This window comes from Leptonychotes weddellii, chromosome 8, assembly GCF_054177405.1.
Source record: "Leptonychotes weddellii isolate Sample4059 chromosome 8, ASM5417740v2, whole genome shotgun sequence".
Lineage (NCBI taxonomy): Eukaryota > Metazoa > Chordata > Mammalia > Carnivora > Phocidae > Leptonychotes > Leptonychotes weddellii.
The window spans coordinates 24,558,208-24,584,504 of NC_138376.1; the positions used below are offsets into that span (position 1 = coordinate 24,558,208).

General features: G+C 54.9%; 1 protein-coding gene across 1 annotated transcript; it reads right to left on the bottom strand.

Annotated features, from left to right (window-relative positions):
• Positions 1-3,226: 3,226 nt before the first annotated feature.
• On the bottom strand, positions 3,227-25,749 carry IP6K3 (inositol hexakisphosphate kinase 3). Its single transcript, XM_081828018.1, has 6 exons — positions 25,354-25,749; positions 15,665-16,010; positions 9,227-9,431; positions 7,877-8,052; positions 6,595-6,770; positions 3,227-4,670 (listed from the first exon to the last, which is right to left on the bottom strand). The coding sequence occupies exons 2-6, from the start codon at positions 15,861-15,863 to the stop codon at positions 4,203-4,205; spliced, it is 1,224 nt and encodes a 407-aa protein (XP_081684144.1). The 5' UTR covers positions 15,864-16,010; positions 25,354-25,749; the 3' UTR covers positions 3,227-4,202.
• Positions 25,750-26,297: the final 548 nt, after the last annotated feature.

The following is a 26,297-nucleotide window of genomic DNA, read 5'->3' on the forward strand; positions in this document are numbered from 1 at the left end:
TGTTTTTGGCCACAGTGGATGCAGATTTAAATCAAAAGTCAGAAGTTTAGATCATTTTGAAGAGCTGCTGATGAGTGGTCCTGCCTTGCCATTTATTTTATGAGACTGCTTCCTGCCCTTTCCAGAATGGGCTACAAGGCTCTGTGCAGCTGGGAAGAGTGATGGGTCCTGCCAGGATGCTGCCCAGAGGCCCAGGGCTTCCTGATGACATTGCGTCATGGAAAAGCTGTAATAACTTTCTGCTCTTCAGCTTCCTCTTCAATTGCACCAGGAACACTAGAGGGAGGAGGCAGGGTTGGGTGACTGTCCCCGGCTGTCCTTGGCCTCCCTGCTGGGGAGTTCGGGAGCGGGTTGCTCTTCTACAGCACCTGTCTTGAGGACCAAGTGAGAGTTCCCGGGGGGGCAGATGGGGCCGCTGAGGTGGGGAGACGGGAAGCCAGTCTGCCAGCACCCTGGGCTCACACTCCCAATCTGAGGACACGGCCGGGGGGGGGAAGGGTCTGCATCAGAGCCTGCAGCTCTGGCACCGGCAGGCCCCTGCTGCCCCCCACGCCCCCACTCGCTCTTTATGTCTCTCCTCCCTCCTTAAATCAGGTATCAGTTTGACATGAGGATTTTGGAGGTTATAATAGAGACTGGCTAGGCTCTTATCAAACCCATTTCCTTTTCCAGGCACACAGTTAAACGACGTCTCAGCCTGCTGGCATCTGGGCAGGGCCCATGGCTGGTTCTTGTCTCTGGAATGTGGGTGTGCCTCCTCAATGCTGTGTAACTTTTAGGCCTCGTGGTTGCTTGAAGGTGATGGAGTCACAGGTTGGACGGTCCCTGGGTGACTGTGCGGAGCGGCGGCTCTCTGCTGACCAAACCTGATTGGAATGTTCAGCTACTGTTGCTTGGGGATTGTTTGTTATAACAGTTAGCCCACCCTGACTAACACCTGTGCGTTTCTCAGTTCGGAAGAGAGCTCCGCAGTCTAAGGGAGGGGAGGCCGGCCGGGAGGCCCTTCCAGGCTTCCAGATAAGAGGAAGTCGGAGAGGCGGAAGGTTCGGAGGCCCCTGACAGTCCGAAAGTGCTGGGTTTTCTCCATTTTCATCTTAATCTCTCCTGGTGCCTCTTCACATCAACCCCCGTAGCCAGCCGCCACCCCGCTGTTCCCTGAGCAAAATGCCTGATTCCTGTTGCTGTGCTTGTCCATAGTACCTGCCTTCTTGATCACCTCTCAGACTTGCCTCCCTTTCAAGGCACAGCTCAGAGACCACCTCCGTGATCACCCCACGTGGAGTTGAGCCCTCACTGCCTCTCTTCTCCTGGGCAGCGCTCTGCATGGCTGCACAAATGGCCCCCATGCCTTGTTGAAGCACCCCTTATATTTTCACCTGAGGGTCTTCACCTTCTCATTAAGTCATAAGGTTCTTAAGGACAATGACATGATCCTCATACTTCTTGTTTCTTGCATAGGTCCTAGCACTGTGCCGTCTGTACCAGGCACTTGGAAAATATTCGTTGGTTGGGTGAATGGAGGGAAAGAAGGACAGACTAATGTAATCACAAATGAATGAGCTCCTTGGCCAGATTTTCAAATGTCTCCACCATCTGGACTCACTCCATTTCTCTCCTCTTCACTTTACCACTCCCAACCACCAAATCCCCATTCTGGATGGGTTGTCTGTCCATAGACTCATGAGCATGCTGGGCTTTTCCTTCCCTCCACTCAGCCAGCCCCTTCCCCATTCTTGTCATTGTTCAGGGCCTAAGTGAAGTCTCACCTCCTCTAGCAGTTTCTGTGATGTGTGTCAGCTGTCACATGATGTGTGTTTCTCTTTTGGCTGTGGACCAACCTCTTCAACTTGTAGGATTGATCCTCTGCACCTCACAGATGAATCCTCTGTGTCACTGGGTATTGTCTTTGTGCAGTTTGTTGTCAGTTCCTGTGCGGGATTCTTGCCTCCTCAACTAGAATCTAAGCTCCCAGGAGATGGATCTTCCCCAGTACTTAGCAAAAAGATCGGCAGGGAAGAGCTGCTTAGTTCAGTGTACACTTGCTGGGTACCGGATATTCAGGGCCCCCTCACCTCTTTTGCCATTTTAAAGTAAACTCCCATTGGAGATCAAATACGTACATGCTGCCATCTTCTTTTCTTCCCATACCTCTCTGTTCTTCTCCCTCTGCCTAGGTTTGCAATGCTTGGGTGGACTCATTCAGCTGGGTCAGCAAAGCCTTGTGCAAATTTCCAGACGGTGGTGACTCCTCTGAGCCCACAGTCTGAAACCAGTAGCCAGCTTTGCCCCTTGCAACAAAATGCACTTTTGTTGGTGACATCTTCAGGGGCATGTGGGGAGTTCGTTTGGGCCTCAAGGGTTTGGCAGAGCAGGAAGAAGGCCTCCTGTGCAGGGCATTGTTGGATAAGGGAGGGGCTGAGGGAAGATGGGTCACATAGACAGGGGCCAGGAGAGTGATTGCAGCACAGTTAGTGACATGGGTGGCCAGCCCTAAAAGACTTATATTCTAGCTGACCCCCCCTCCCCCAGTCCTCAGGCAGGTCCCACAGCACCCAGGGCTGAGAATGGGGCCAGGAATTGGAAGCTAAGGCAGGGAGCTTCAGACTTGGTAGAACCAGATTTTTAAGCAAGGAAGTGGCCTAGAAAAAGCAGTAGTTAGGGCTCCATTTTGTCATTAGCAAATATTTAGTTTTCGGCTGACTTCCTTTTTGCCACCCAACATACTTTGACTCAATTCTCCCACCATGGGTGCAGAACATGCAAATTAATCACATCGTTACCTCAGCCAAACATAATTAGGGAAGTTAACTTGCTTTGAACTCCATATAATGTATCCTAAAATTAAACAAAAAAAAATTTTTCTTTTTTTTAATCCAGGCCTCTTTCCTTCTGTAAGTGTGGATTTTTGGACAGTTGATGGTAATTAACCATGAGAATAAAATTATTTTACTTTGCATTATAGAAAGTTCAGATAAAAGGACCACTTACGAGGTCTGGTACCTGCCTTGTAGATACATGCAAATATTTGATTAGCCACCATTTCCCCCCCGGGATCCCCAAAGGATTGCAAGAAATCGGTGAACTGTTCTTGCTGTACACTCTCGTCACCCATAAATTGGAACTGCCGTACAGTGTGATGATCAGAATAAACAAACAGAAAGGGTAATAAGGTGCACCAAGTAATCACTGGTGACCTCAGCAATTTTATTAACAAATTTATTTCCCTAATTGGGTAACGTATCTTCATGCTCGACTCAAGGGCATTGTAATAGGTTTCCACACTGCAGAAGAAGGAATTAATTAGAACTGTTTGCTCTTTGTTCCATATTTACACTTGTCCACCAGTCTTGTAAACATTGCGCCTGGTTTCCTCAGCCCTCCAGGCTTCTCTCTCCCGACTCCCCCACCCCACCCCCAAAATAAATAAATAGAATTTAACAGCAGTGGCTCATCCTTTTGCACAGTCCACCCCTACCAGAAGCTGCAGTTCATGGTTAGAGCCGTTTTGTGGCCAGAATCGGGCAGAGGCATCACTTCCAATAGGTACTCGGACGTCTAGAAAGAGAGACCCTTGCCTCCACGGGCAAAATGGAGAACCCGGGGTCTTGATTTGCCAGGGCTGTGTCTGGATTGCCCTTGCCCATTCAGACCCTGGGTAGGAAGCTGGTGAGACGGGCAGATCTGTCCCACTTCTTCTTGCCCCACCTAAATGCCTCTTAGGAAGATAAGAGACAGTCGTTCATGAGCTCTGTCTGCTCTTGGGATGGGCAGCCCATGCGAGCAGAAAAACCATACACTCGTGAACTCACTCTTCTAGTCTTCTTCAAGTAGAGTTTTTTGCCTCACAGCTTGCCAAGACTTCAGCGTGACAACAAAAAAGCATTTTTAAATGCAAATTCTCCAGAATCTCACTGTAATGCTGGCTTCTCCCTCATGCCGCAGCCCTCCAGTGTACTCCACAATGGTGCCATTTCACACTGACAGTCCAGCCTCCGAAGACCAGCATTAGCAGGTGCCAGAGTACGGGACTTACCTCCAGAGCTGGTTTCTGTAGCCGCCATTAATATACCCTGCCATGTGTGGCTTTTGAATGTGGATATAATTATGACAAAGACATCTAACAGTGTCTGGACTAACTTGGCTACCAGTAGGTCCCTTTTGAGAGCTATACTCCAGAAAAATCTGGATAGGCCCAACAAGCCTCATTCTCCCTCTTGAATATCCTGCAGGATCTGGATGAGGTTTTCTAGGCCAAAAATATAGCCTGGATCTGGTCCATCATAAGTGGTGTGCTCGTTCCAGGAGCCTTTGTATGTTGTATGAGCAAAGTCGATCATCCGGATGTCAACTTTGGTGAGACCTCCGGAAGAGCTGCCATGGGCCGTCTGTGGAGCCTCCTGAGGATGCAGGCCCCCTGGGGTCCTTTCTGGTGGCTCCTGCCCATCATAGATGATGAGGAGAGAGCTGGAGTAGAACCGGTACGAACTCTGGCTCCTAATGACCGAGAGGAGGGCCTGGAGCCGGCGCTGTATGGGCTCCAGGAGCTCTGTCCGGAAGCGGGTTCCGTCATGCAGGAACTGATGGAGGGCTTGTCGGAAGCCCTCGACGGAGAGTTTTCTTCCATAGTACTTGTCTTTGCAGAGAAAGTGCTTCTTATCAACTTGATAAACCTGGTAATAAAAAGAGAAAGAAGACGTGAAGAATTGCCAACTCAAGAAAAAGCTTGCAACTGCTACGGTTGCAGTGTTACAAGCTAGCATGACATATAAACAGATTTCCAGGAGATGCAGGGCAAGAATGGCTGAAATGAATGGAAGGATGATCTTTCATCAAGTACCAGAGGAACTTTCACATTTTAAAATGCTTTCTGTGTACGCCCTTAATAGGAATCCAAGCTCTACATATCCTTCACCCCACAAAGGTGACCCTCCGCCCATAAGGAAAAGCTTTGGATCGACTTTCTTGTGAATTTCCAGTGTCATCCTCCAAATCATGATTTAAACCCTGGCTCCTGGCCTTCTTCAATTCAAATATTAGCAAACCCAAGCTAGAACGCTTTAGTAGGAATCTGAGATCACAGCCAATGGCCTTGGAAAGCCAGCTAGATTCAATTTTCCCCAGCGAAGTTTATAAAGTCCTTTCTCTGCAGATTCTAAGGAAACAGTCATGGCTCTTGGGGTAAAGCAGGGTTGACTGAAGATAAAAAGATGAAAAGCCAGGCTGGGTGAGGTAGGGATGGGGTTTTCAGGCAGCCAGTGCAGCTGAGGGGAGCCGGGATGGAACGGGCAGGTTCGCAGCAGCTCTATGGGGCTGGTGGCTCCTCCTTGGCACCAGCTCCTCTCCCCCTCCCCTGTCATGTCTTGGCCACCAGAAGGGAGCAGATGGAGGAGATGCTGCTGGGGGGACAGTGGCAGCCGCTCCCGTTTCATTCAGATGGCACAGGCAGAGGCAGAGGCTGTATGGAGGCCAGTGGCTGGCGTGGCCATGACTTGGCTCACTTCTGTCTGGCACACCTGGGAAGGGCAGCCCATACCCGGCCAAGACAGTTTCTCAGGTCTCTCCTGCCTTCCGATTACGTGGTATGTTTGTGGAAAACCAGTGTGGGAAAAAAAATCAGAAAGCTATGGTAGACTTGCTTTGGAGGGCTGGAGATGGGCTGTTAAATTAGCCGTCATAAATACATGACAGGCATCACTGTCTAAATAAATGAGATCATTTTCAGAAGATTGGAAGTCTGGAGAGAGATTCCATTTACACCCCAAACCATCACACTCCATTCTCTTGAGGACTGCATTCCCAGCCTTCCAGGGGACATCTGTGCAACAAATTTATAGACTCCACTCCCAGCTTCAAGGGGTGGCAGTTTCAATTAAGGAAAGCTTTAACGTGTACCGTCACACCAGTGTCTGGTTTTGCTTTGAGGAGATAGACGCTAAGAGCAAACAAGTGGGGAAAGTTTATTTCTTCCCGTTCTGCAGCCCCTGCCACGAGCCACATCAGAGCTACAAAAATGGGGTAGAGTCTGGGCAATAAAAAAATTAACCATTCCTTTGCCTCAGCTGAGCAGGCTACGACCTTCCCACTTCATTAACCAGAACAGGTAGCAAGAAGAAGCAGAAGACGTGGCGTAGGAAGAAGGAACGGCTAATGAGAATTCAGAGAGCAGAGTGCCTTATGGCACCTGAGAAGGAGAGGATTCAGCTGTATCCTTTAAGAGACTGAAGAAGCCATGGAGTGCACAGAGAAGCTCTTTTTCAGTTCTGTCCCCAGCCCCCCCCCCACACTGTCACCAGAGGTCTGCTCTCAACGTGGACAGGCCCCACGTGGCCACTGGGAAGTTTCAGCAGCCGGAGACCCTGAGACCGAGTTTAAAAAAAAAATGGCAGCTTTTTGGCACCACTGTCCTGAAAGGGGCTCTTACAGAGATCCCAGCGTGTCCTAGAGTGGGATCTGCCCTTCCTGTGTGGGAGGGCCGTGCCCGGCTGCCTCCTGGGTGGCTGGCTCTGTGGGCAGTGGTGTCCGCTTGGGAGACACCCCTGCCCCGCAGTGCACACGCCGGACGCCCAGCCCTGCAGCAGGCCCTCTGCCACTGACCTGCATGCCACAGATGCGCACGCCCAGGCAGGCCGAGGTGCTCTGCGCACACTTCCTCACGTGGCGGGCCTTCTTCTCTTCGGACGCGTCATCCCCGTGCTGCCGGGTTCCCATCTTCAGGTCCAGGATACAGGGGTGCTTGTACTGTGACACGACGTTTTCCAGCAACAGAAACCCTGGTCACGCTAAGCTCAGGAAGGCTCTGTGGACATGAAGACTGAGGCCCCTGTGGAGGCAGTTAGCGCGCCTTGGCGGCTGCCTGGGACCCCCTCCTCTGAGCACCGTTCCTTCTCTCCCAGCTCCTCACAGACAAGCCCATCATCCCTCTTGAGAATTCATAGTATTAGCTTTGCAGGCTGCTTTAAGAAGTCCATTTATTTAGGGGGAGTTTATGTCTATGTGAGCTTCTTTTCCTTTTCCTTTTTGCTCTGAGGTTGGAATTTAAATGCAGGCGTGAAATCTCTGGCAGGCCGTGCCCAATTTACATTTTATGGCAGAAAATCATAAGGCTAAAACCTCTAGTCACTGAATGGGCCAGTACCTTTTGGGAGAAGTGGGTTGATGTAAGCTTTGGAGATGAGTTGCAGGAATATTAATTTCAGCGGAGTAATTATGCTGCAAAAGCTTCTTAGGGATTAGGGTTGCAGATGTGTCTTAGTAAATACTGTGAAACCAGTCACCCGTTTGCGGGAAGGAGCCCAGCACTGACAAGGGGGTATTTCAAGCCTAAATGTACTCACTGAGAACATGGCAGCCTGAGGATGAGGGGGGAGAACCTCCCCTAAAAATCCCCCGCTCGGGCACTTCCCTGAGGGGGGTACCACACCCCCTCACCCCATCAGCTCCATAGGAAGACATCTGCGGGGAGAATTTGGAGGGCTAGAAGGGAGGCTGGGGTGTGGGGAACCCACCCAGCCCTCTGAGCCCCCTGCCACCCCCACCCAGCATGGCCGTCATCATTCCTCTCTGCCCACAGAGACCCCCAGTCCAGCCCAGCCCCTCTGCCCAGGTGGCAGCGACACAGCCAGTGGCCTGGCCACGGGCACTGTGTTCAACCTAATTCCCAGTCCAACTTCCCCCATATTCTTTGATTTTTCTTTTGGAGAGATTAGATTTCTTCTAGGTCCTAGGTTTGAGGGCCTGTGCCTCGACGTCTCCCTCCTATCAGTCTCTCCCCGCCCACCCCTCCCCTGGCCCCGTGTCTGTGTCTCCCCCTTCTGTCCCTGCGCCCCTGTCTGTCTCTGTCACCTCCCTCCGCTCCCCCGCCCTCTGACAGGGATACGGTGCCGCTGGTTCTCCGGGTACTCGGTGCACAGGCGGGTCAGGTGGGCCTGGTGGCACTGCAGGCCCCACGGGTTGAAGCTCCTCCTCTCGGCCTGGTTCCCTTTAGCATCTTCCACCAGCGAGGACACCGGGGCATTGAGGTGGAAGTCAGACCTCAGGAGCGACGTGGCAGGGCTGCGGGAGAGGGAGGCGCACCACAGTCAGGGCAGCCTGGCCGGAGGGCTGGGGAAGGTGCCTGTCCCTGGGGCGGGGCTCTCCTGAGCTGGGTTCTGACACGGACTGTCCCTGGCTGCTCTCCACGCTGCCTGCAGGGTCTCGGAGTGCCCCTCCTGCCCCATTCAGGCCCTGGGCATGAGATCGGGCCACACTGCAGCCCTGGCAGGGCGTCTCTCCGAACCCCAGAAGAACGCATTAGAGCATGTCGCCTCCTCAGAGGGCTGGGCGGGGCCGGGGGAGGGTTAAATTCACTTGTAAGTGATCTGGGTTCCGCTTGCACTATTGAGGCGATGTGGTGTGGGAACAAGCGACCCTGCCTGGAATCAGAAGGCTGGGAGTTTAGGCTGTGAGCATGCCGTGTTGTTATTTCCTTGAGACCTCAAAAGGCCCTCAGGGCTGGGAATCCTGGATCTTTGGTCCGCCCTCTCTCCTGTCCTTTGCATCTTGGCTTACCCATCTGTGAAATGGAGATAATGCGTACCCGCTTCCTGACGCTGAGCCAAGAGGCTTAATTAGATCCGCTGTGCTCCTTGGGGAAGGGAGGTACTTTCATTGTATTAGCTCACTTTTGTTTCCCATAAATGTTTTATAAGTCCCCAGGGGTCCTTTTCATCTGAGAAAGGTCAGCTAACATTATCAGAGGTTCTGGAGATCTCTCTGGGACCTCGGGTGCCCTGAACTGCCTGGTCTCCAAGGTCCCATGGGGGGCTGCGTTGACCTCTCTCCTCATCCCTTCCTGGCCACTGAGGAAAGGTGATTTCGGACTGCCATTAGCCACTTTTCCTTTGTGTCACCCCTTCTGGGTTTCTGCATTCCCCCCACCCCCATCTGGAGACATTGCATGGTCTCAGTGAAATCGGTATGTAATTGAACAAATATGCACCGAATGCCTGCTCTGTATAGGACTCTACGTTTGTGGCAGCCTCTGACATAAATGCGTCGGAGTCCTCCCTCTAAAAAACTGCGTGAAGGAAAATTCATTCCTTTCTTTGGTTGCATTGGTGTTTCTAGAAGGAGGCTTCCTGTGGATTTGTCACTTCCTCGGCCCTTTTGGGGAGCTGTGGACCTTGGCGCAGGTGGGAGCGGAGCTGGTCCCTGCTAGGTTTCTGTCATCCTGCCATGTGGCCCTCACCTCTCCTCGAGCGAGTGAGCCAGCTGCCACTGGGCGAGGGGGTGGGCGCCACCAGTACTGCCGGTGGTCTGCTGGAGAGTCTGCCATATGGCCACTGCCGCCGACTCCGTGGAGACCTTGAAGGGCCCCCGGTTCTCCTTCAGCGGGGTGGCCACCAGGCTGAGATGGCCTCGGCTGTCTCTTTGGAGGTGCACCGTGATGGTGCCTGCAGAGCACACGGGGGGGGGGGGGAGATCAGACGGAATTTACCTGGTGGACACGTTGTAAGGGGTGACATCCTTTTGAATGGTAGTTTAATGGCACTGATCAACCTCCCCCCTCCCCCTTCCCTAACTCCTCTCTCAAGGAAGAACTATGAGGACTGTTCCAGAATGAGCCCAGGGCCATGGAGCCTGCAGAAAATAGCCTTGGGCTGGTCTGCTTCATTGCATCTCTCTGCCCTTTCATGCTTTGAACAAAGCCAGCCCTGTACATTTTGTTCTCACCTTCTGGCTCCTCAGTGCACGGTGGCACATTCCCAGTCACAGCAGAGCTGTTCCAGTGGGGCCCAGCCTGGGGTCATCAGAGCTGGTCCTCCACAAAGAGGGCCCCCTGCCTCAGGGTGGCTGTGAGGGAAGCTGGGGCCCATCCCATTCCTCCCCTCTGCCTCCATCATCCTTCCTCTCCCTTCCCTTTCTCTCTGTCTGACCAGCTTCTTCCAGGAAGCCCGCCTCAGACAGCCTTCCGGGGCTCGGCTTTTGTGTCCCCTTCATTTAGACCTCTCCCCACACCCTGATCTCTGGCTTTAACACGGATGCCCACCATCTCCTTCAGTTAGACACACAGCACATGAATATTATTGACGGAACATGGTTCTGTGATAGAAGACAGGAGACTTGTGGGGTTTCTCCAGCTACAGTCACTCCTGACCATCGGTGTTTGTAATCAAGGCATGGCAGCCTGCTCCAGTTGCTGCTTGTGAGAGTGGAGAGTGTGAGGAACCCCAGTGAACAAACGTGCTAATTGGCTTCTCCTCCGGGACATGGGCCAGGTCAGGTAATTAGGTCTGGCACGCGTGTCACCGGCTCTGTGGTCACCGTTTCGGATTTCTCGCTCTGGCGGCACAGTCTGGGTCTCCCCCCATGGGGCTCAGCGTCTGAGCTAAGTGGGTGCCCGGCCGTGCTAGAGTTCTGGTGGAGATGGAGCTCTATTCTTGCCGGTGGCACGGGAGATAGCCCCACAAATGGCTTTGCGAGGACTGGCTCTCTAGAGTCCTTGGTTCCCTGTTCTTCCTGCAGCTGATGCCATGACTGTTCTGGTGGCTCCTTTTCCCACCAAGCCACCCTCCACCTGTCTCTGCCCTGCTTTGTGCCTGCCAGGTTGACCCTAGGGGGTGCACCAGTGGCTTCCTCGGCCCTGGTTTCCCAGGGGTTGGGCCAACAGAGGACATTGGCAGGAGATGGGGTGAGGCAGGAGAAAGATCGAGGTATTTATCCCACTGGTTCCCTCCCTGCTGCAGCATGGTCCTGTCCCTCTGTGGCCTCCCTTTCCCTATGTCCGTGACCCCATTCCCTTCAGGCCTAGGGGTGGTCACAGCCTTTCAGGGGTGCTGGTCCTGAGTGCCTCATCACCCCCGGTCCCCTTAATCCTGCGAGCGCTTCTATGAGCCGTCCCTTTGAAAACTCTCTTCACTTAAACCCCGTTCAGTATACCGCTCATTTCCTGCCGGGACTCTGACTGAGAGAAGGTGGGCTGCATGTGATCAGGTCCCCTCAGGTATTTATTTCCTCCCCTGGCCACTTGGTCACTTTCTCAGTGCAAGTGGTAATTTCTGCTGAACCAGCACTCAAGGCAGCTGATTTCCCTGCTTGCGTCCCTGCCCGGGCTGGTCAGTGCAGACGCTCATTTTCAGGGCTGCTCTATAATTCAGCAAGTTGCTCTTCAGGGCCATCTGTGCCTAGCTCAGCGGTCTCTCTGGGCTAGTCCTGTCATCTCAGATTCCCGGTGCCCTAATTTTGCAGCCTGAGAGTGACGTTCAGTTCTTTCTAGCTCCTTAAAAAAATTCTGCGTTGTTTCAGCTCATCTCAGGCCCCTGAGTCCCGGGAATGAATGATACTGCTGCTAATACTGTACCTGAACCTGGCGTTTTGTCGTTTACCTGAACCGGGCATGCCCACCAGAGGGGCTCTGCTCGTGAGAACAGGGGGCTGATGGCAGGTCAGGAAAAGAGCTGCGTTGGTCATAATCACTGCCGTGTGCCAGCTCCCGGGCCTTTCGTCTGTTACCATGGAGTGATGGCAGGCCTGCGAGGCCCTTGCCTGTAGTCACCGAGACTCAGGAGATGGAATGATGTGCCCAAGGTCACATAGTAAGGGGTGGAGCTCTGAGAAAGGCCACAGCAGACGTGGCTATGGAAGAAGGAACAAGCTGTAACACGGAGCCAAGGGCTTTATCGGGAGACTCCGGTGTGGTCACGCTGTGTTTACTTGTGCGGGGATGAGGCACGCTCCTGTCTGTCCTTATCACATTTGCTTTGGCCATTGTGTTCCGTGGGAGCGAACAGAGAAACCTGTTTTGGGAGGGTCATCAGTACAAAGGGTCGAGAGTGCCAAGAAGCCCAAGGCCGTGGTGTCTACTTTTCCGTTCCTATTTCCTCAGGCAGGAGGGCTGGTGTGCTTGTTCTGGGGAGGAGGGCCCACCTGGAAGCCAGCACCAGGCCCCAGAGCCCACCCCCTGCCATGGGGAAAGGAGAGCGCGCTGGCCTCCTTGCTTGTCCTTGGGGAGCTTGGAGCCTCCTGGCTGCTGGGGAGCCCAGGACGGTGTGCCAGCCAAGGGCGAAGCCCTTTTGGGTCTTTTGTAAAGTTCAGCTCACCATCTGACCTTTCCCGCTGTGGGACTGTGGTGACACGCTCGCCAGAAACCACTGTCTCTGGGAGCCCCAGCCCCACGAGGCCTCTCTGGAAGGACAAGAAATGTGACCTTCCCCTGCTTCTCTGGGCTCCAACTCTTGTCTGATCTCATCAGATTTGAGTGTCTAAATAAATGGAGGCAAGCAGGGGTGCAAAATAACCCAAAACCAGTAAGATCCAAAAATCATTTCTATTTCTCATATTGTCAGAGCTACCCAGCCAGACTTCGTGTCCCTGCTCTGTCTTCCCGCACGCCTCTGGCTCTGTGTCTCCACCTATCCGTCTTCTCTCCCACATCCCTCTCCAGCGCAGCCCAGACCTTGCTCTGAAGCCCGAGACCCATAGCAGATAGCCGCCCTGCAAACGGTCTCCAGTTGCCAGCTCTTTACTGCAGCAGCCTGTCAGTGGAATCCAGACCCCTTGGGACTTGGATTGGTTTTTAGTCAATTGTGTTGGTCCCAGCGTGGGACCAACTTACTTTGTGTGTCCATGGGGCTAGGCCTGGAGGGATGTGGGCTCCCAGCACTCTGCCGACTCTGCCTGGGGCAGGGGGAGGAGCAGGGGACAGCTTTGTCTGCCTGCTCCCAGCCCTCCCCAGGCACCTCAATCTGCAGTCAGGCCAGCTGGGCAAACAGGAGTGCTTACAGCCACAAGTGCCATGCCCAGAGCATCTCAGCAATTTCGGTTTGGCCAAGCAGTTCCCCAGTCTCCGGGAATATTCTGTCATGTATTTATTTTTAAGCTCACGAGAGCATTTATTCACATACTCAGGAGTATGTCCTTGCTCACCCAAGGCTGACAGGTACACTGGGAGGCAGAGGGACGCAGCCCCAAGATGTTGCCATGCCCGAGGAGCCCAGCAAAAGGTCCGGGCAAGCTCCCAGCATGGGGAGGCCACCCTTAGGAGTGACGTCCCTGTCCAGTGCTCCCTGATGCCATCACAGTGCAGGGCGTTGAGAAGGGAGAGGGTGTGCTCCATGGCACTCAGTGGCCACTACAGAAATAGCCCCTCTCTCTGGGGCCCTTCCCAGGGGGAGAGAAAGGGAGTCCCTGCTGTGGCAGCCTGACCTGAGGTCACTTGTTGAGTGACTCTGGGCAAGTCACATCCCCTCCTTCATTGGGCCACAGACCCCCTGAGCACCGGCATCCGAAGAGCCCATCTCGTGGGTAGCAGTGGCTGGTGGAGTGGGCCTGGGTGGCCAAGAGCCCACACTTGGGAGCCAGACCTCGGACCTTTAATCGTGGCTCTTCCTCTCATTGGCTGTGTGGCCTCAGGCAAGTCATGTCACCACTCTGGGCCTCGGTCTCCTCACCTGTGAAATGGGGATAATAGTAGTGCCTGCCTCGGAAAGTTGTTACGAGGATTGACTTGATACAGGGGAACAATTTACAGTTGTGTTTGGCACTGAGTGAATGCTGAGGGTTAGCTGAGACCACTTTTCTTATCCGGTGAAGCAAGAAGCCTGTGCAGCCTGGGAGCCCTTGGAGGGACCATTTCCCGTCTGAAACCTGACCTCAGCTACCTGCTCCAGGGATCTGAGAGTGTGAGGGTCCTGGTTCTGGGCCTTTCTCTACTGTCTCCCTAGATGTGCATTTCCTTAAGTGGTGCCTGGCCCTTGGCACTCCACAGACCGCCTTCTGGCTGTTGAGTGAATCCACATTTCTGCACCACGGAATCCTCATGTTTGGGTGTCACCCAAGTCTGTGGGCTCTACCTCACCCTCACCCTCAGCAGGGCTGTGTGGTCTCCCCTGTGGGGTGTCCTGTGGTTCCCTGACCCAGCCCCCTCCCGACTTGTGTGGAAACACCGTCTCCTGGGTGAAGCCCCAAGGCAGAGCCTGGAACATGCTCTGTGGCCATTGGTATGTGTAGCTGGGGTGCCTTGGCTTAAGTTAATCTATCAAGTTAGCAGAGCCCTAAGGCAGGCGGTACCAGGGATGGGCCCGATCGGGCCTGCGGGGCAGGGTAGAGTAGGGGTCTGGACAGTAGACCGGTGCCTGAGGGTGCCCGAGAAGGGTGCCATTCTCCCCCACCCAGAGGAATGGGCACGTGTAGATAGGACACAGGAAAGGCACCGGGATGGGGTCCTGGAGACCACGCAGCCTCTTTCACTTTCCTGCTCTGCCTGTGGCTGCCTTGGCAATCTGTCTCAGCCCCAGAGCTGTGTCCAACAAGCGTGAGATGCTGCAGGCGGGAGGCCACCCCACGCAAGACCCTGCCACCCCTTTGCTAGGTTGAGTTCAGTTGCGAAAGGACAGACATTCATTCCAGTGGGCACTCTGACGAGCTGGGCAGTGACCCACAACTGATGGGCGACCCTGGCCTGCGGCCCCAGAGGCCCCAGGGGAGGCCTGCACAGGCTGCACACTGGCCACCCGGCCCTCTCTCGCAGCCTGTGATGCTCATGGGTCTCATCTCAGACTCTCGGAAGGTCTTGGCAAGGCAGGACTGAAGTGGTGCTTGGGGCTCAATGCCTTGGCCCCCTATCAGTGAGTCTCAAGCTGGGACATGCTGAATACAGATTCCTGGGCCCTGACCCCAGGGGTTCTGGGAAGGGAGCCTGGGAATCTGCATGTGAACCCCTACCCCAGCCTTGATCAATCCCAGAGCCCACTCTGAGAAGTACCCATAGAGCTAGGCCCCATCCTTCCCAGTTATTTGATCTTTGAAATGCAAGTGAGTTTTTGACTGATTTGGATGCTATAATCACTTTTACTACAGATGCTTATTCGAGGGCAAAAGCTTGTAGTCACAACATTCAAAGACCTTTAAAAGAGGTCTTTTCTCTGGGCACTCATCCCATTGAGGGGCTGGCGGCTGGCAGTCATGCCCTGAGCCCTGTGAGCCGCATTTACTGAAGGCCGGATGTGGACAAAAAGCCTGCCCCCTGGATGCTGGCCTGCTGCCCAGAGTGCCCCTGCCTGCAGGCCCCCAAATGGTGGCCCTGCCCACCCAGACTTCACTCCCCAGAACCCACCCTGGACTCAGATCAGAACACACATGCTCTGTGCCCCACTCCCCCACCTCTACCGGGAAGGCAGCCTGTGGCCCTGGTTTGGCCACTAGAAGAGGATGAGGAATTCTGGTTTCCTAACCGTGTCAGGTCCCAGCTCCTTCCCGCCCTGACCCAGGCCTGAGGCTCCTGCCACCCGCCTGGGTCTCCGGAGGGAGGGGAAGGAGGCCTTGGCCTGCCCTGTCTGTCCCAGCCCTGGTCACAGGACCCAGCCATGGCGCTCCTGAAGCACGGAGCAGATACCCTAGCAGGGCAGCGTGGGGCCGGGGTATCATTTTATTCCATTCTCAGTTCCTTGAAGCCTAGTGGCTTGAGCTAATTAGTAGGGATGTCAAATGGCATTAGACTCCAGGCCCAGAGGCTCGAGAGTTCAGAGAAACTAGGACAGCGAAGGCCAATCGGGCTGTGGGAGAGGGGCTTGTCTCCATGTCAACCCTCACCCGCAGCACGGTGCCCGGGGAGGCGACGGGGGGCGCGCACATGAGCCCGGCCTGGTATGGTGGGCACAGAGCCACGGCTTGCTGCCTGGACACTCACCCTTGTACTGCGGAGTGAACCGCTTCATGGCCAGAGGCAGCGATTCGTAGAACCTCTGCTCCTGGAAGATGAGGGGCTTGCACACGGTGTGCTCGTCGTACTTCATCACGCTCAGGTGCCCCCCGACCTGGTGCAGGAAGGGCTCTAGCCGCACACCCACTCTGGCGTCCCCAGCATCCGTGCTGTCCTGCACGACCATGTGTCCGCGGGGGGAAGGCCTGGGGTAGAAGTGGCAGCTTCCGGGACAGGAGGCGGGGCTGTCAGTGGTCCTCAGCTCTTGCTTTCTTGGCCTCTATCACCGTCAGAGCACAGCTGTCCCTCTGTCTGTCGGCCTGGGAGGGGGCCCCTGGAAAGCACAGGAGGAAGATGGAAATGGTGTGAGGGAGATGGGGTGCTGGGAGGAGCGGAAGGACCCACAGTTCCTAGCCACGACCCACCGGTAGTTGAACAAGACCGTAAAGAGGCATCAGTCACTTCTAGAATAATCTGTTATAAGAAACTAGAAATGGTGGTTGCTCCAGGGAGCCAGGATGAGAGGTAGACTTTTCTAAATACTGTCCTGTGCTTTTGAATTTAAATATTAAAACATTTTTTAAAAAAATCAAATAATACAACCATAGGCTTCCAGAGCGCAGAGACTGTGTCTTAACTCCTCATACCATGTTTCCTGCCTGCCTCTGGGAACATTTGTTGCAGGCCCAAGAGGAGAGCAGAGTCCCTGCTGTCAGGGCACTCGGCCTCTTGCAGGGGCTCGGGGGGTACAGGAAAGCTTCACTTTGGTACAGCACAGCTGTGCACATGAGTCTGCATTATGGCTCCACGACATAATTGCCATGTGACTCTGAGAAGTTACCAAACCTCTCTGGGCCTCAGTTTCCGCATCTATAAAATGAAATAGTAAGGATACTTACTTCATGCATGTAGGACAAAATTGAGATACAGCCCGTGAAAAGGTTAGCCAAGGGCCCAGAGCTAAGTACTCAATAAATGTGATTTATCATAATTATTTCTAGCGTTATTGCCGGGGTGGTCATATCTTCCCAACAGCTCTGGGTTGTAAAGAAGGCAGTGTTTCTCACCGCTGCTTTGGACATGAGGGAAGTGGGGACCAGACCGGGCTCTGGTGCAGGCCAGGGGCGAGGCAGGAGGAAAGGGGGGCCTCATTCTTTACGACCTGCCGCTCCCTTTTCCTCCCTAAGAGCAGGCTTGCTGAAACTCTGGGCTGCAAATACAGCCCCGAAAGACATTCTGACTTTGTCTCAGGGGAGTGCCCAAGGAGACACTGAGGGGAGGCTCTTCTGGCCACATTCGTCCTATCACATCTGAGAGGACATTCCCACAGGGGTGCCCATCACCACCGAGTTATTAATACCCTCTCCTCTGCTGGACTCCTGGCCAAGGATGCCAGCAAGCTAGGCAGCACTGGACATGATTAATGCTCTAAACGACCTCAGTCCAGACCATGGCATGGGCATGGCCAGCTGGCTCCATGCAGGGAGTGCCTGTCAATTTGTTCACAACCCCAGCTCAGAGAGACCCTCCGCCACCCACCTGGACCTCTGGCACCAGGTGGCGCTGAAAGCCTCAGCCCAACCCATTTATCCCCACCCCCACCCCCCAGCCTCCCAGGGGTCCTCACGTTGTCTACTGTCTTTCCGAACACAGAGTGCCCCTTTAGGAAGGGGGAGGTGTTTTGCCTGGTATGTGCATTTGCTTTGCCACGTGCAGGACGAGGCTTCTGAGAGCTGCCTGTGTGGCTGGAGCACGAACGGGGAGGTTAGGGTTGCCGGGCCAGGCGGCAGGGGCGGGGGGGAACCTGAGGCCTAATGGCAAGGGGCTGTGCTGACGCAACAGCCTAGGCCTTACCTCGGGCCTGCTCTCAGACTGCACAGCGGGAGCCCCACTTGGAGGCTGTTCCACGAGCTGAGAAGTTGGTAGGAGGCATCTAGATGCAGGGGCAGATCCGAAATCGGCTCAGGGATAAGTTGATACGGGACAAGATAGCACAACTGCTTGGCAAACCCAGTCCTACTTGCCAGTTTGGTGAAGGCAAGAAGGAAGGAAGAAGAGAAAAACCAAGGTGGCCCAGCACCAACCAATCAGGCGTGGCCTTGCCGAGCCAGCCCAGCCGTGCGGACGCATCCAGGGGGCATCCCAGGCGAGCCCTCGTGCTGGCACGAGGGGCAGCCCACCACTCTTCTTCCCCACACTCTAAGAGGGGCTCTGAGGACATCGGCGTCGCCTCGCAGTGGTGGCATGAGGAGGAGATAAAGTAAGTGGTAGTAAAGCCAGAGAGCTTGCTGAGGGCCAGGCAGGCAGTGTTCCAGATGTGTTGTATAGATCAACCCACGCAAGCTTCACAAATACCTGACGAGGTAGTGTTATCAGCCTGTTTCACAGATGGGGAAAATGAGAGGTTAAGTAACTTGCCTGTGTGCACCCCACCAGTAAGGAGGGAGCAGACACCTTCGCCCCATCGCGCACTTCCCCGCCATGCAGCGGGGAGGCTGAGGGCTGCTGTGTACCCACTTTGAAAGTCAGGAAATTGAGCCCCAAGGAGGCTGGGACTTGGCCAAAGTCACCTGCAAGTCACTGGCTGTGCTGGGACAGGACCCAGGTTTTCTTGTGCTCCAGGCCTGGTCTCTCCCTTCCTGACTACCCCTGGCCTGCCCTCCTCCAACCTGGTGAAGTGAGTGCATGTCCCAGTGGTGGTGGTGGCGGGGGGGGCGCGCACCTCTGCAGACACCATCATGAGGTGTCAGGGCAGGCCAACCTAGAGCCAGGGCTTGGTATTGACCTTCTTGGGACTTTCTGGCTGGGGATGTCAGCAAGACCCAAGAGGCACTGTCATTCCCCGATATTCTCAGGAGCCCCCGGCTGAACCTCAGCACAGAGCGAGCCAGGAAGATCCTGGGCCTCCAAGGCACAACAGTGCAAACTTAGGGTGGGTTGGTAGTGATGGGGTGTCTGCTGGGTAGTCAGCCTATACTTCTAGAAAAATCTACATTTGGGGCGCCTGGCTGGCTCAGTCAGTAGAGCATGGGACTCTTGGTCTTGGGGTCGTGAGCTTGAGTCCCATGTTAGGCATAGAGCTTACTTTAAAAAAAAGTTTTAAAAAAAATCTAGACTCAACAGGTGGGGAAGCTGAGGCTCTTCCTCTTAAGGGTCACCTTAGGGTATAGAAGAGGTGCTCTCTGAGGGTCCTGCTCCTGACTTGTATGGTCTGTGGTTCTGACACAGGTTGGTGGGAAGGGGCAGAGGGAGGATGGAGGGCAGGGGCATTAGCCCCTGAGCTAGGCAGGTGGGCTCTGCTTCCGCTCAGGGAGGCACTCTGTGGCTTCCCCTTGGCACTGAAGCTGACCTTCCATGCCCAAGGAAGCTTGAGATTGTCTCTCTCTCACTGTGTACAGCCTCCTGCTCTGTGGGAATGAGCTAGGGAAGACCTCCATTCTTCCCAGTCCTCCCTCAGAAGTCCCAAATAAATAATTCAAGCTGACAGATCTTTCTCAACCCAGACCTACCTTTTGCCACACGCAGGTACATCTGTCATTGGTGTGGGCCTTGGCCTTTGATCAATGCCCTGTTTCCTCAGAGCACTGGGCAGGGAGTCAGGAGCCCAGATCTGTTCCAGGCATTCCCACTAGCTTGCTGAGGCCCCTGGGATGAACTCGTAATGTTCGTCTGAGTCTTGGTTTCCCACCCACTGCTATAGCCTTGTCACGATGCTCAGATGACAGAATGCACAGTATTCCTTTGTGCAGTCCTCTTCCCAAGCGTCTCCACCACTCAAGGCTTGTCACTGCGTGGGTTATTCTCAGGACTGACTCAGCTCCGGTGCTGGGAAGGCAGGTGAGGCGCCTGCCTGAGACAGGACCTTACGCCCCCTCTGACACACTTGCTAAGTACACTGGGCTCCCTTTAGTGCGTCAAAGGGAGACAAATGTCCTCTCTCCAGCCCACACTTCCCTCTGTGGCCCCACAGCTGGCCCCTCACCCAGCATCCTGCCCTAGTGTTCATGGGGAGGGAGAAGAAGGGGGGGAGGGAGGGAAGAGGGTGAGATGCCCCCAGCCCGAAGAGCTCGGCTGGAAGCCCCCTTCCTCAGGAGTCGTGGACAAATGACCCCATCCCCATGTCCTCCTATCCTGTCACTGGGTTGTATCCTGAATGAAATAACTCTGGGCTCACTCCAGGAGATTCAAGAAATCTCTGAAGGGCCCTACTATGCAGCTGGTTGTTAAATGAGGCCCCATGGGGCCCGAGTGACAGCCAGCCTGCCACTGGTCTGAAAGGAGGGTCATGGACAGCAGGGCCTGCAATTGTATTTGGCTTCCAGAGTGGAGACAGATGACAATACCAGTGATGCCAGACACAGGGACCGAGGCCACCATCAGGCTGAGGTGGATGGGGGCCTCGTGGCTCGTCACTAGCAGTTGGCACATTTTATTTCCCGAGAGTCTGTGTTTATATAATCTCTACCCACATGCTGAACCCGAGTTCATTAGAAATTACAGAAGATACGCCCCTGTTCAAGCTTGCTGCTCCCATTTTAGGGATGGCAGGTGAGACCACAAATCAGGCTTGTACCAGCTCAAACTTAGACTAAATTAGTCATGAACTGTGTCTTACGAAAGCCTGTCAGCTCCTTATATCTGGAAACAAGCTGGCTGACTGGTCATTGTCGGCGCTGTTCGCACATAGTCTGGTTTTTCCTGTGGGAATGTGGTATGATTGCACTTTCCTTGCCCTTTGAAGGTAAGTGAAGCCACATGATTTGCTTCCGCCAACATAATGTGGATGGGAGTGACCTGTGTCACTTCCGGTGGGAGCTTTAAGGGCAAGCCATTGCCCATGTCCTCTCGCCCAGGCCCATCGTGGAAGCACAGCCACTCCCTGAGCAACTGTACATGTTGGATATGTGGCCCGACAGAGAAATACATCTCTGCTCTAGGAGGCCCCTGCGATTTGGGGGTGGTTTGTTATGTAGCATGGCCTTGTGCATCCTCACCAATGCGCCAGCTCACAGCCAGATCCCCAGCACGGAGCCCGGAAGTTGAAAGGGACTTCCCTGGAACCAGGCACTCAAATACTTCATGCACAAATATATTCTATGTAACAGGAACCACTCCTATGAATCTCCTGTGGATCGCTGGCTGTACAGTCACCATCTCCGTTTCTGAAGCGAATCATGCTCAGATGGAAAAACCGAGGGTCTGAGATGTTGAAGACCGTTCACACAGTTGGGAGCTGGTGAACACTCTAGCTGGGGTTCAGCCACAGCGAGCCTGTCTACTCTAAAGGCCTCAGGGCCAGGTTCCTGTCTGAGGCCCTCTCCACTGTGTGTGCCTCCATGGCCTGCATCAGAAATGGGAACCTTCCAGGAGCTCGCACCCAGCTGAGCAGCGTGGTGCTGGTGGACAGGGTCCAAAGGGGCACTCAGCAGTGTGGATTCGCAGGGCCAAGGGTGAAGGGCTCCCACCTTCAGGCCCATGTAGACCTTCCCGAAGCCACACCACCACAGCGTCATCTTCAGACCAGAACAGTAATACCTCGGAGCATGATAACCTCTCAAGCGTATATGAACACTTCTGTGATTACTAAAATACAAATTCATTTAAAGGCATTATTGAGTTCCTAGTAGTTTTTATCATCATTTATTTTCTCAATCAGCAGATACTAAAAGTATAATGAGTATCGCAGCGGGGACTCATAGGGAACAAATTATGTTGAAACTGGGTCCTAGTCGAAAAGTTTAGGAGAGGTACTGCTGTCTCCTAAGGCGGGTGCAGTGTCACGGGTCCCGGATGGAGTCTGAGGGGGGAGAGATACCAGCTGGGCCTGGGTCTGGGGGAGGCTGAGGAGGGCCTGTCTCGGTGGTGGGGCGGGGGGCAAAGGGAGCAATAGGGAAGTGGCCAGCACCGGCCAGGAGACCAGAGGGAGGGCTGTGAGTGGCGGTAAGCCTGACCTGCTTCCCTCGCTGGCCTAGAGGGGGCCCGGCCACACAGACCGGGGGTGCCTGTCTGGCTCCTGCTCAGGCCAGGGAGGAGGGGGTTGCCTGAGAGGGTGAGGTGTGGAAGCCTTCAGGATCGCATCCCAGTAAATCTGATGGGGTGGGGGGCTGGGAAGCGTTCTGGGGAGGAGATAATTAAGATCAAAGGAAGACCGCAGTATAGGATGTGTCGGCTGCAGATGCAAAAGCAACGTGGTTTATGGCCTGCCCGCTCGCCTCTGAAGCTCTACCGTACATTTTGCAGGCCTGCTGGAGCCAGAGGTTTGGTACAAGTACCATTCAATGTCTTTGCGATGCCCGAGGGAGCATTTTTTAATCTATTAGAGAGGAGAGGACCCGAAAACCATTTAAAACTGCTTAGGTCGTAATGGGCAGGAGGATTTTGGAGTTTCTCATGTGGCAGAGGGTTGTGCATCATCTGGGCCATCCAGGCTGGGAAAGCACAAGATTATTTTCTGGGGGGAAAAAAGCCATGTTTTAAAATCCATTCTAAAAATGACTCAAGGGCCACAGGATCGTGCACCCTCCGTCTGCGTGCCCTCCCCCCACCCCCCACCCCCCCCGCCCGGTGGGCTCAATACCGAACACTGCGGGACTTCACCCTCACCTTCTCAGCCGTGGCTGAAATATGTGGCTTTGCAGAGCGTCTGTTCCCCAGGGAAGGCTTGATACCCAGAACCACGGAGCAATGCTTCATATTCCTCCGTCACACAAACTATTTTGGGGCTGATTTTATCCTTTGAGAGATTTTTTTCCTCTCTCCTTTTCTCTTAACATTTAAAATCTCCCAATGTTCCTCCAGTTTGAGGACCAAATGCGATTTTAATACAGTGATCATTAGTTTAGAAGCCCTTCAGCCACTGACAAATGTCCTCAGCAGAAGAAGCAATGTTCTGAGCTTGCTGTCGGGGCGGGAGACGCATGGGGCAAAGATGACTGCAGATCCCAGTGCCACTGGAAGGGCTGCTCTGGGGGGAGGCAGAGGCTGGAGGCTTCTCCCTCCCTGACTCCTACCATGTCTTGACCTCATGACAGCACCACGGGTCCTCGGGTGCCTTGGGCATGGCTAGTAATGGCTCCAGCAGCACCCCCCAACTCCCTCAGGACCTCACGCCCTTGAAGCTGCGTCCAGGATCTTGGATACCGCTAATCACCCAGAAGTGCACGTTTCCCAACCTCTGACACCCTTCCCCACACCTCCCCACCTTTTTCTCAGTACTGTGATCAGCAGTCACCTGCCTTACGTAAGAGGCCTTTGAGCCAGAGACAGAAGGGTTTGGCAGTGGTTAGCATGGCAACTTTGTGGCTGCAGGAAGAAACGACCTTTTAAGGTCAAAATGCAGTCATGGGTGGAGAAAACGTGTGAGCGTGCAGATGAGTGTGTGAGTGCGTGTGTGTGAGCGTGTGGTCGTGGTACTTCAGACCAACTCCCGTGAGCCGGCCTGTTCAGGGAGAAGGCGAGCGGGCCTTTGCCCAGCAGGGGGCAGCAGCAACCATGCGAGAGCCGCCCCGAGCCGGAGTCCCTGGCCCAAACCCCACAGCCAGCCAGCCCTGGCTCCCACCAGGGAACACATCCCTGACCTGGCTTGGCCACGCCTGCCCTCAGAGAGCCCAGAACGGCGTTTGGGGGCCCCTACCTTTCCCAGCTCTTTTCAAGAGCTCAGAAGTTTCCATCAAGGTCGATGTCCCTCCACATTCCCTTCTCCTCTCACCACGCCCTACTTTTTCTAAGGGGTGCCTGGCTGGGGGGAGCTTCCTGCCCATGGTGACGCATGTTCTGAGGAGTGCGGTACCTGGCTCCATACAGAGGATGAGGGACTCCAAAGCCAGGGACAGGGTTTGCCGAAGAGGGGACAGGGCGTATGAGCTGGAGGGCACATCCGAGCTGAGGGGAACGTGGTCCTCGGCAACCCGACTCACCCGCTCCCCCCACCGCCGGGGGCAGCGGGACCCCACAGTCCCAGCCCTGCTGGATGAGGAAGAGTAACGGCTCTCGGTGAGCCCCTGCATCCTGGACTCCTCCCGGCCTCTCATCTCACTTCCCAGAACAACCCAGTGCTCATAAAGTTGATTGCTGATTGCTGTTCCCTGTGGCTGCTGGTGAACAAGATACCAACCATATGAAAAGGATTTATTCAGGTGCCCTGCTCAGAGCAGATGAACGTAGGGGGAGCCCCAGGATGGCTCAGCCTGGCCTGCCACCCCCAGGATGCCCTGGGATAGAGCACACCGGGAGGGTCTCAGGGGCCACAGGCCTTTTGCAGTGGAGGAGCTTCTCAGATCCCTGGTAAGGAGCTGGCTCTGGGGGAGCACAGCACAGGAGGGGACTGGGAGACCTGGTTCTGCCCCAGATTCCCTGTCCCTTTCTCTCCGGGCCTCAGTTTCTCTTTCTGTACTGAGAGCTGTCTGATTCAGCCCTAGTCTCCCTCTCCTGTGGGACAACTGGGCCTTTAATTCAGCAAGTCAGTGTGGTGGTGGGTTGGGGGGAAGGTGGGGAGAGGCGGCTGGAAGAGACACTTTCAGATTGAAGGGACTTAAAAGACATACTGACCCATATACCTTGACTGGATCCTGGTCTAAACAAAGCAATAAGGAACATCTAGCGGGCCTTTGGGGAAATTTGAATATGAACTCCATGTGGCCATTCTTCGGGAGTTGTTAGTTTTGTTAGTGGGATAATGGCATTGGGGTTATGTAAGAACCTCCTGAGGTACTTTGGGGGGAATGCTGTGATGTCCAAAACTTACTTCAAAGTTTAGCCTTAGAGCACTCAGTGAAGCAAGTATGGCGAAGGTCAGACAACCGTGTAAATCCCAGGGGGAGGAATGCAAGAGTTCATGATATCATTCCCTCTACTTTTTCCTGTAGGCTTCAAGTTTTTCATAGTAAAAAAAGTTCAGATATAAACTGGTAGCTTTTAAAACCTGTGGCAGCCTGGGCCCTGCTCCACGGGATCTGAATCTCTGGAGAAGGAACCTGGCATGGGGGGTTTTAGATCCCCAGAGGTCCCGAGGACCATGCCAGGCTCAGACAGGTTCGGCTCTCAGGTTTACTGAGGGTCAAGAAGAGCCCATGGAGAGGGGGCCCCCAAAACTCTGCCGCTGCCCAGGGCAGGGGCCCTTGATAGTGCCCGTGGTCTACCAGCAGTCCGTGGGGGCGCCCCGTACCCAGGCCACGGGCTGATGCCCACAGGCCCTGACATCATCCCAGCCTAGCCACCCCCCCACCGCCGGAAGGGTGAGACTGCTGGGACAGGACACGCCGTTCCTGGAGCCCAGGGCTTGCTGCCCACGTCTCCTGGGGCAGCTGCCTCTGTGAAGGGTTAAACAGTGGGAATCATTGGCTCCAACCCCTGCACCTGCCACACAGCTTCCTCTGCCGTCCCTGCTCCCCCAAAACCCGCCCTGCCTCCATGCAGGAGCCGAGGTTAGAGACTCCCAGACACCCTAGGAAGGGTTGGAATTACTCTAGGGGCAGGGGGCAGAGATGGGAGACGAGCGAACGACAGAATTTCTATGTCCCTGAGCCAACCCCCAGCACCCCGTACACACAGGTGCACACAGATGTACAGATACACACCCAGACAGACTGGCCCCTCCTCAGGTGGACCCCTTGTTGGGGGTGGGGGTCGTCCCGTCCTGGATGGACTCTCCAGGCCCTGTCCCCCGAGGCGGCACTCACCAGGGGCTCCTTCCTGGAGGGACAGCAGGGAGTGTGTGGAAGGGGAGGTCCAGGGGAACGTAGACTCCTCTTTCAGTGCCTGCCGACTGCAGGCCCTTCCCGGTGTCCCAGCCCCGTGGACTCACTGTCCACGACAGCGCCCGTGGAGAGGTCTGCCCGGCGGGCCTGGGGAACGGAGGTCACCTGACCCTCGGGCAGGGCTGGCAGGGGCTGGCGCGTCCAGCTGTCAGCTGGCGTGTGGCTGCTGTGAGCAGGGCCTGAGGGCCGAGGAGGGAGGGGGAGTGAAGAGGAGGCAGAGGAGGGGAGGTCTGACGGGGAGAAGCGGTCTGCTCCGCTGCACAGAGGGATGTTAGGCCCCTGATGGGTTTTTGATGCCTTGAGGTAAGGCTAGGCTAGGGGGTCTTGTTCTCCCTTCCCCCACCCTGTTCCCCCACAACTTTACTGCCAGTTTGCCCCAAGCCGTGGCCGCCCAGAGAGAGAGAAAGTCATGCAGGAAGCCAGTCAGCCAGTCAGCCAATCAGCGCTCAATCAGCTTGAAGACAGTCAAGTCGTTTTTGAGGCCCTTGTGTGTTCTGGACTTGCTCCTTGCTCAGCAGGGCTGACCCAGGAACCTGCCAGACCAGTGACTGTTGTCAGGGCATTACAGTGGGGGTGGAGGAAGGGGTGTTCAGCAAGTTGAAGGGCAATCCCCGTGTATTTGGTGGGCAAACATGGAGCTTAAGGGATACCCCTTGCCCAGCGTGGGGGGGAGCAGGGAAGGCATCCTAGAGGAAACAGCCATCAGAGAACTGAAGGACAAACAGGGTCATCCAGGTTAGGGTGGGGAGAGGGTGGTGGGAAGAGCATGCTGGCTAAGGGAAGAGCACGTGCAAAGGCCCAGAGGCAGCAGGGAAGCAGCTGGTCAGGGAGGTAGAGGCATTCAGAGCCCCGAGCATGCAGGAGGT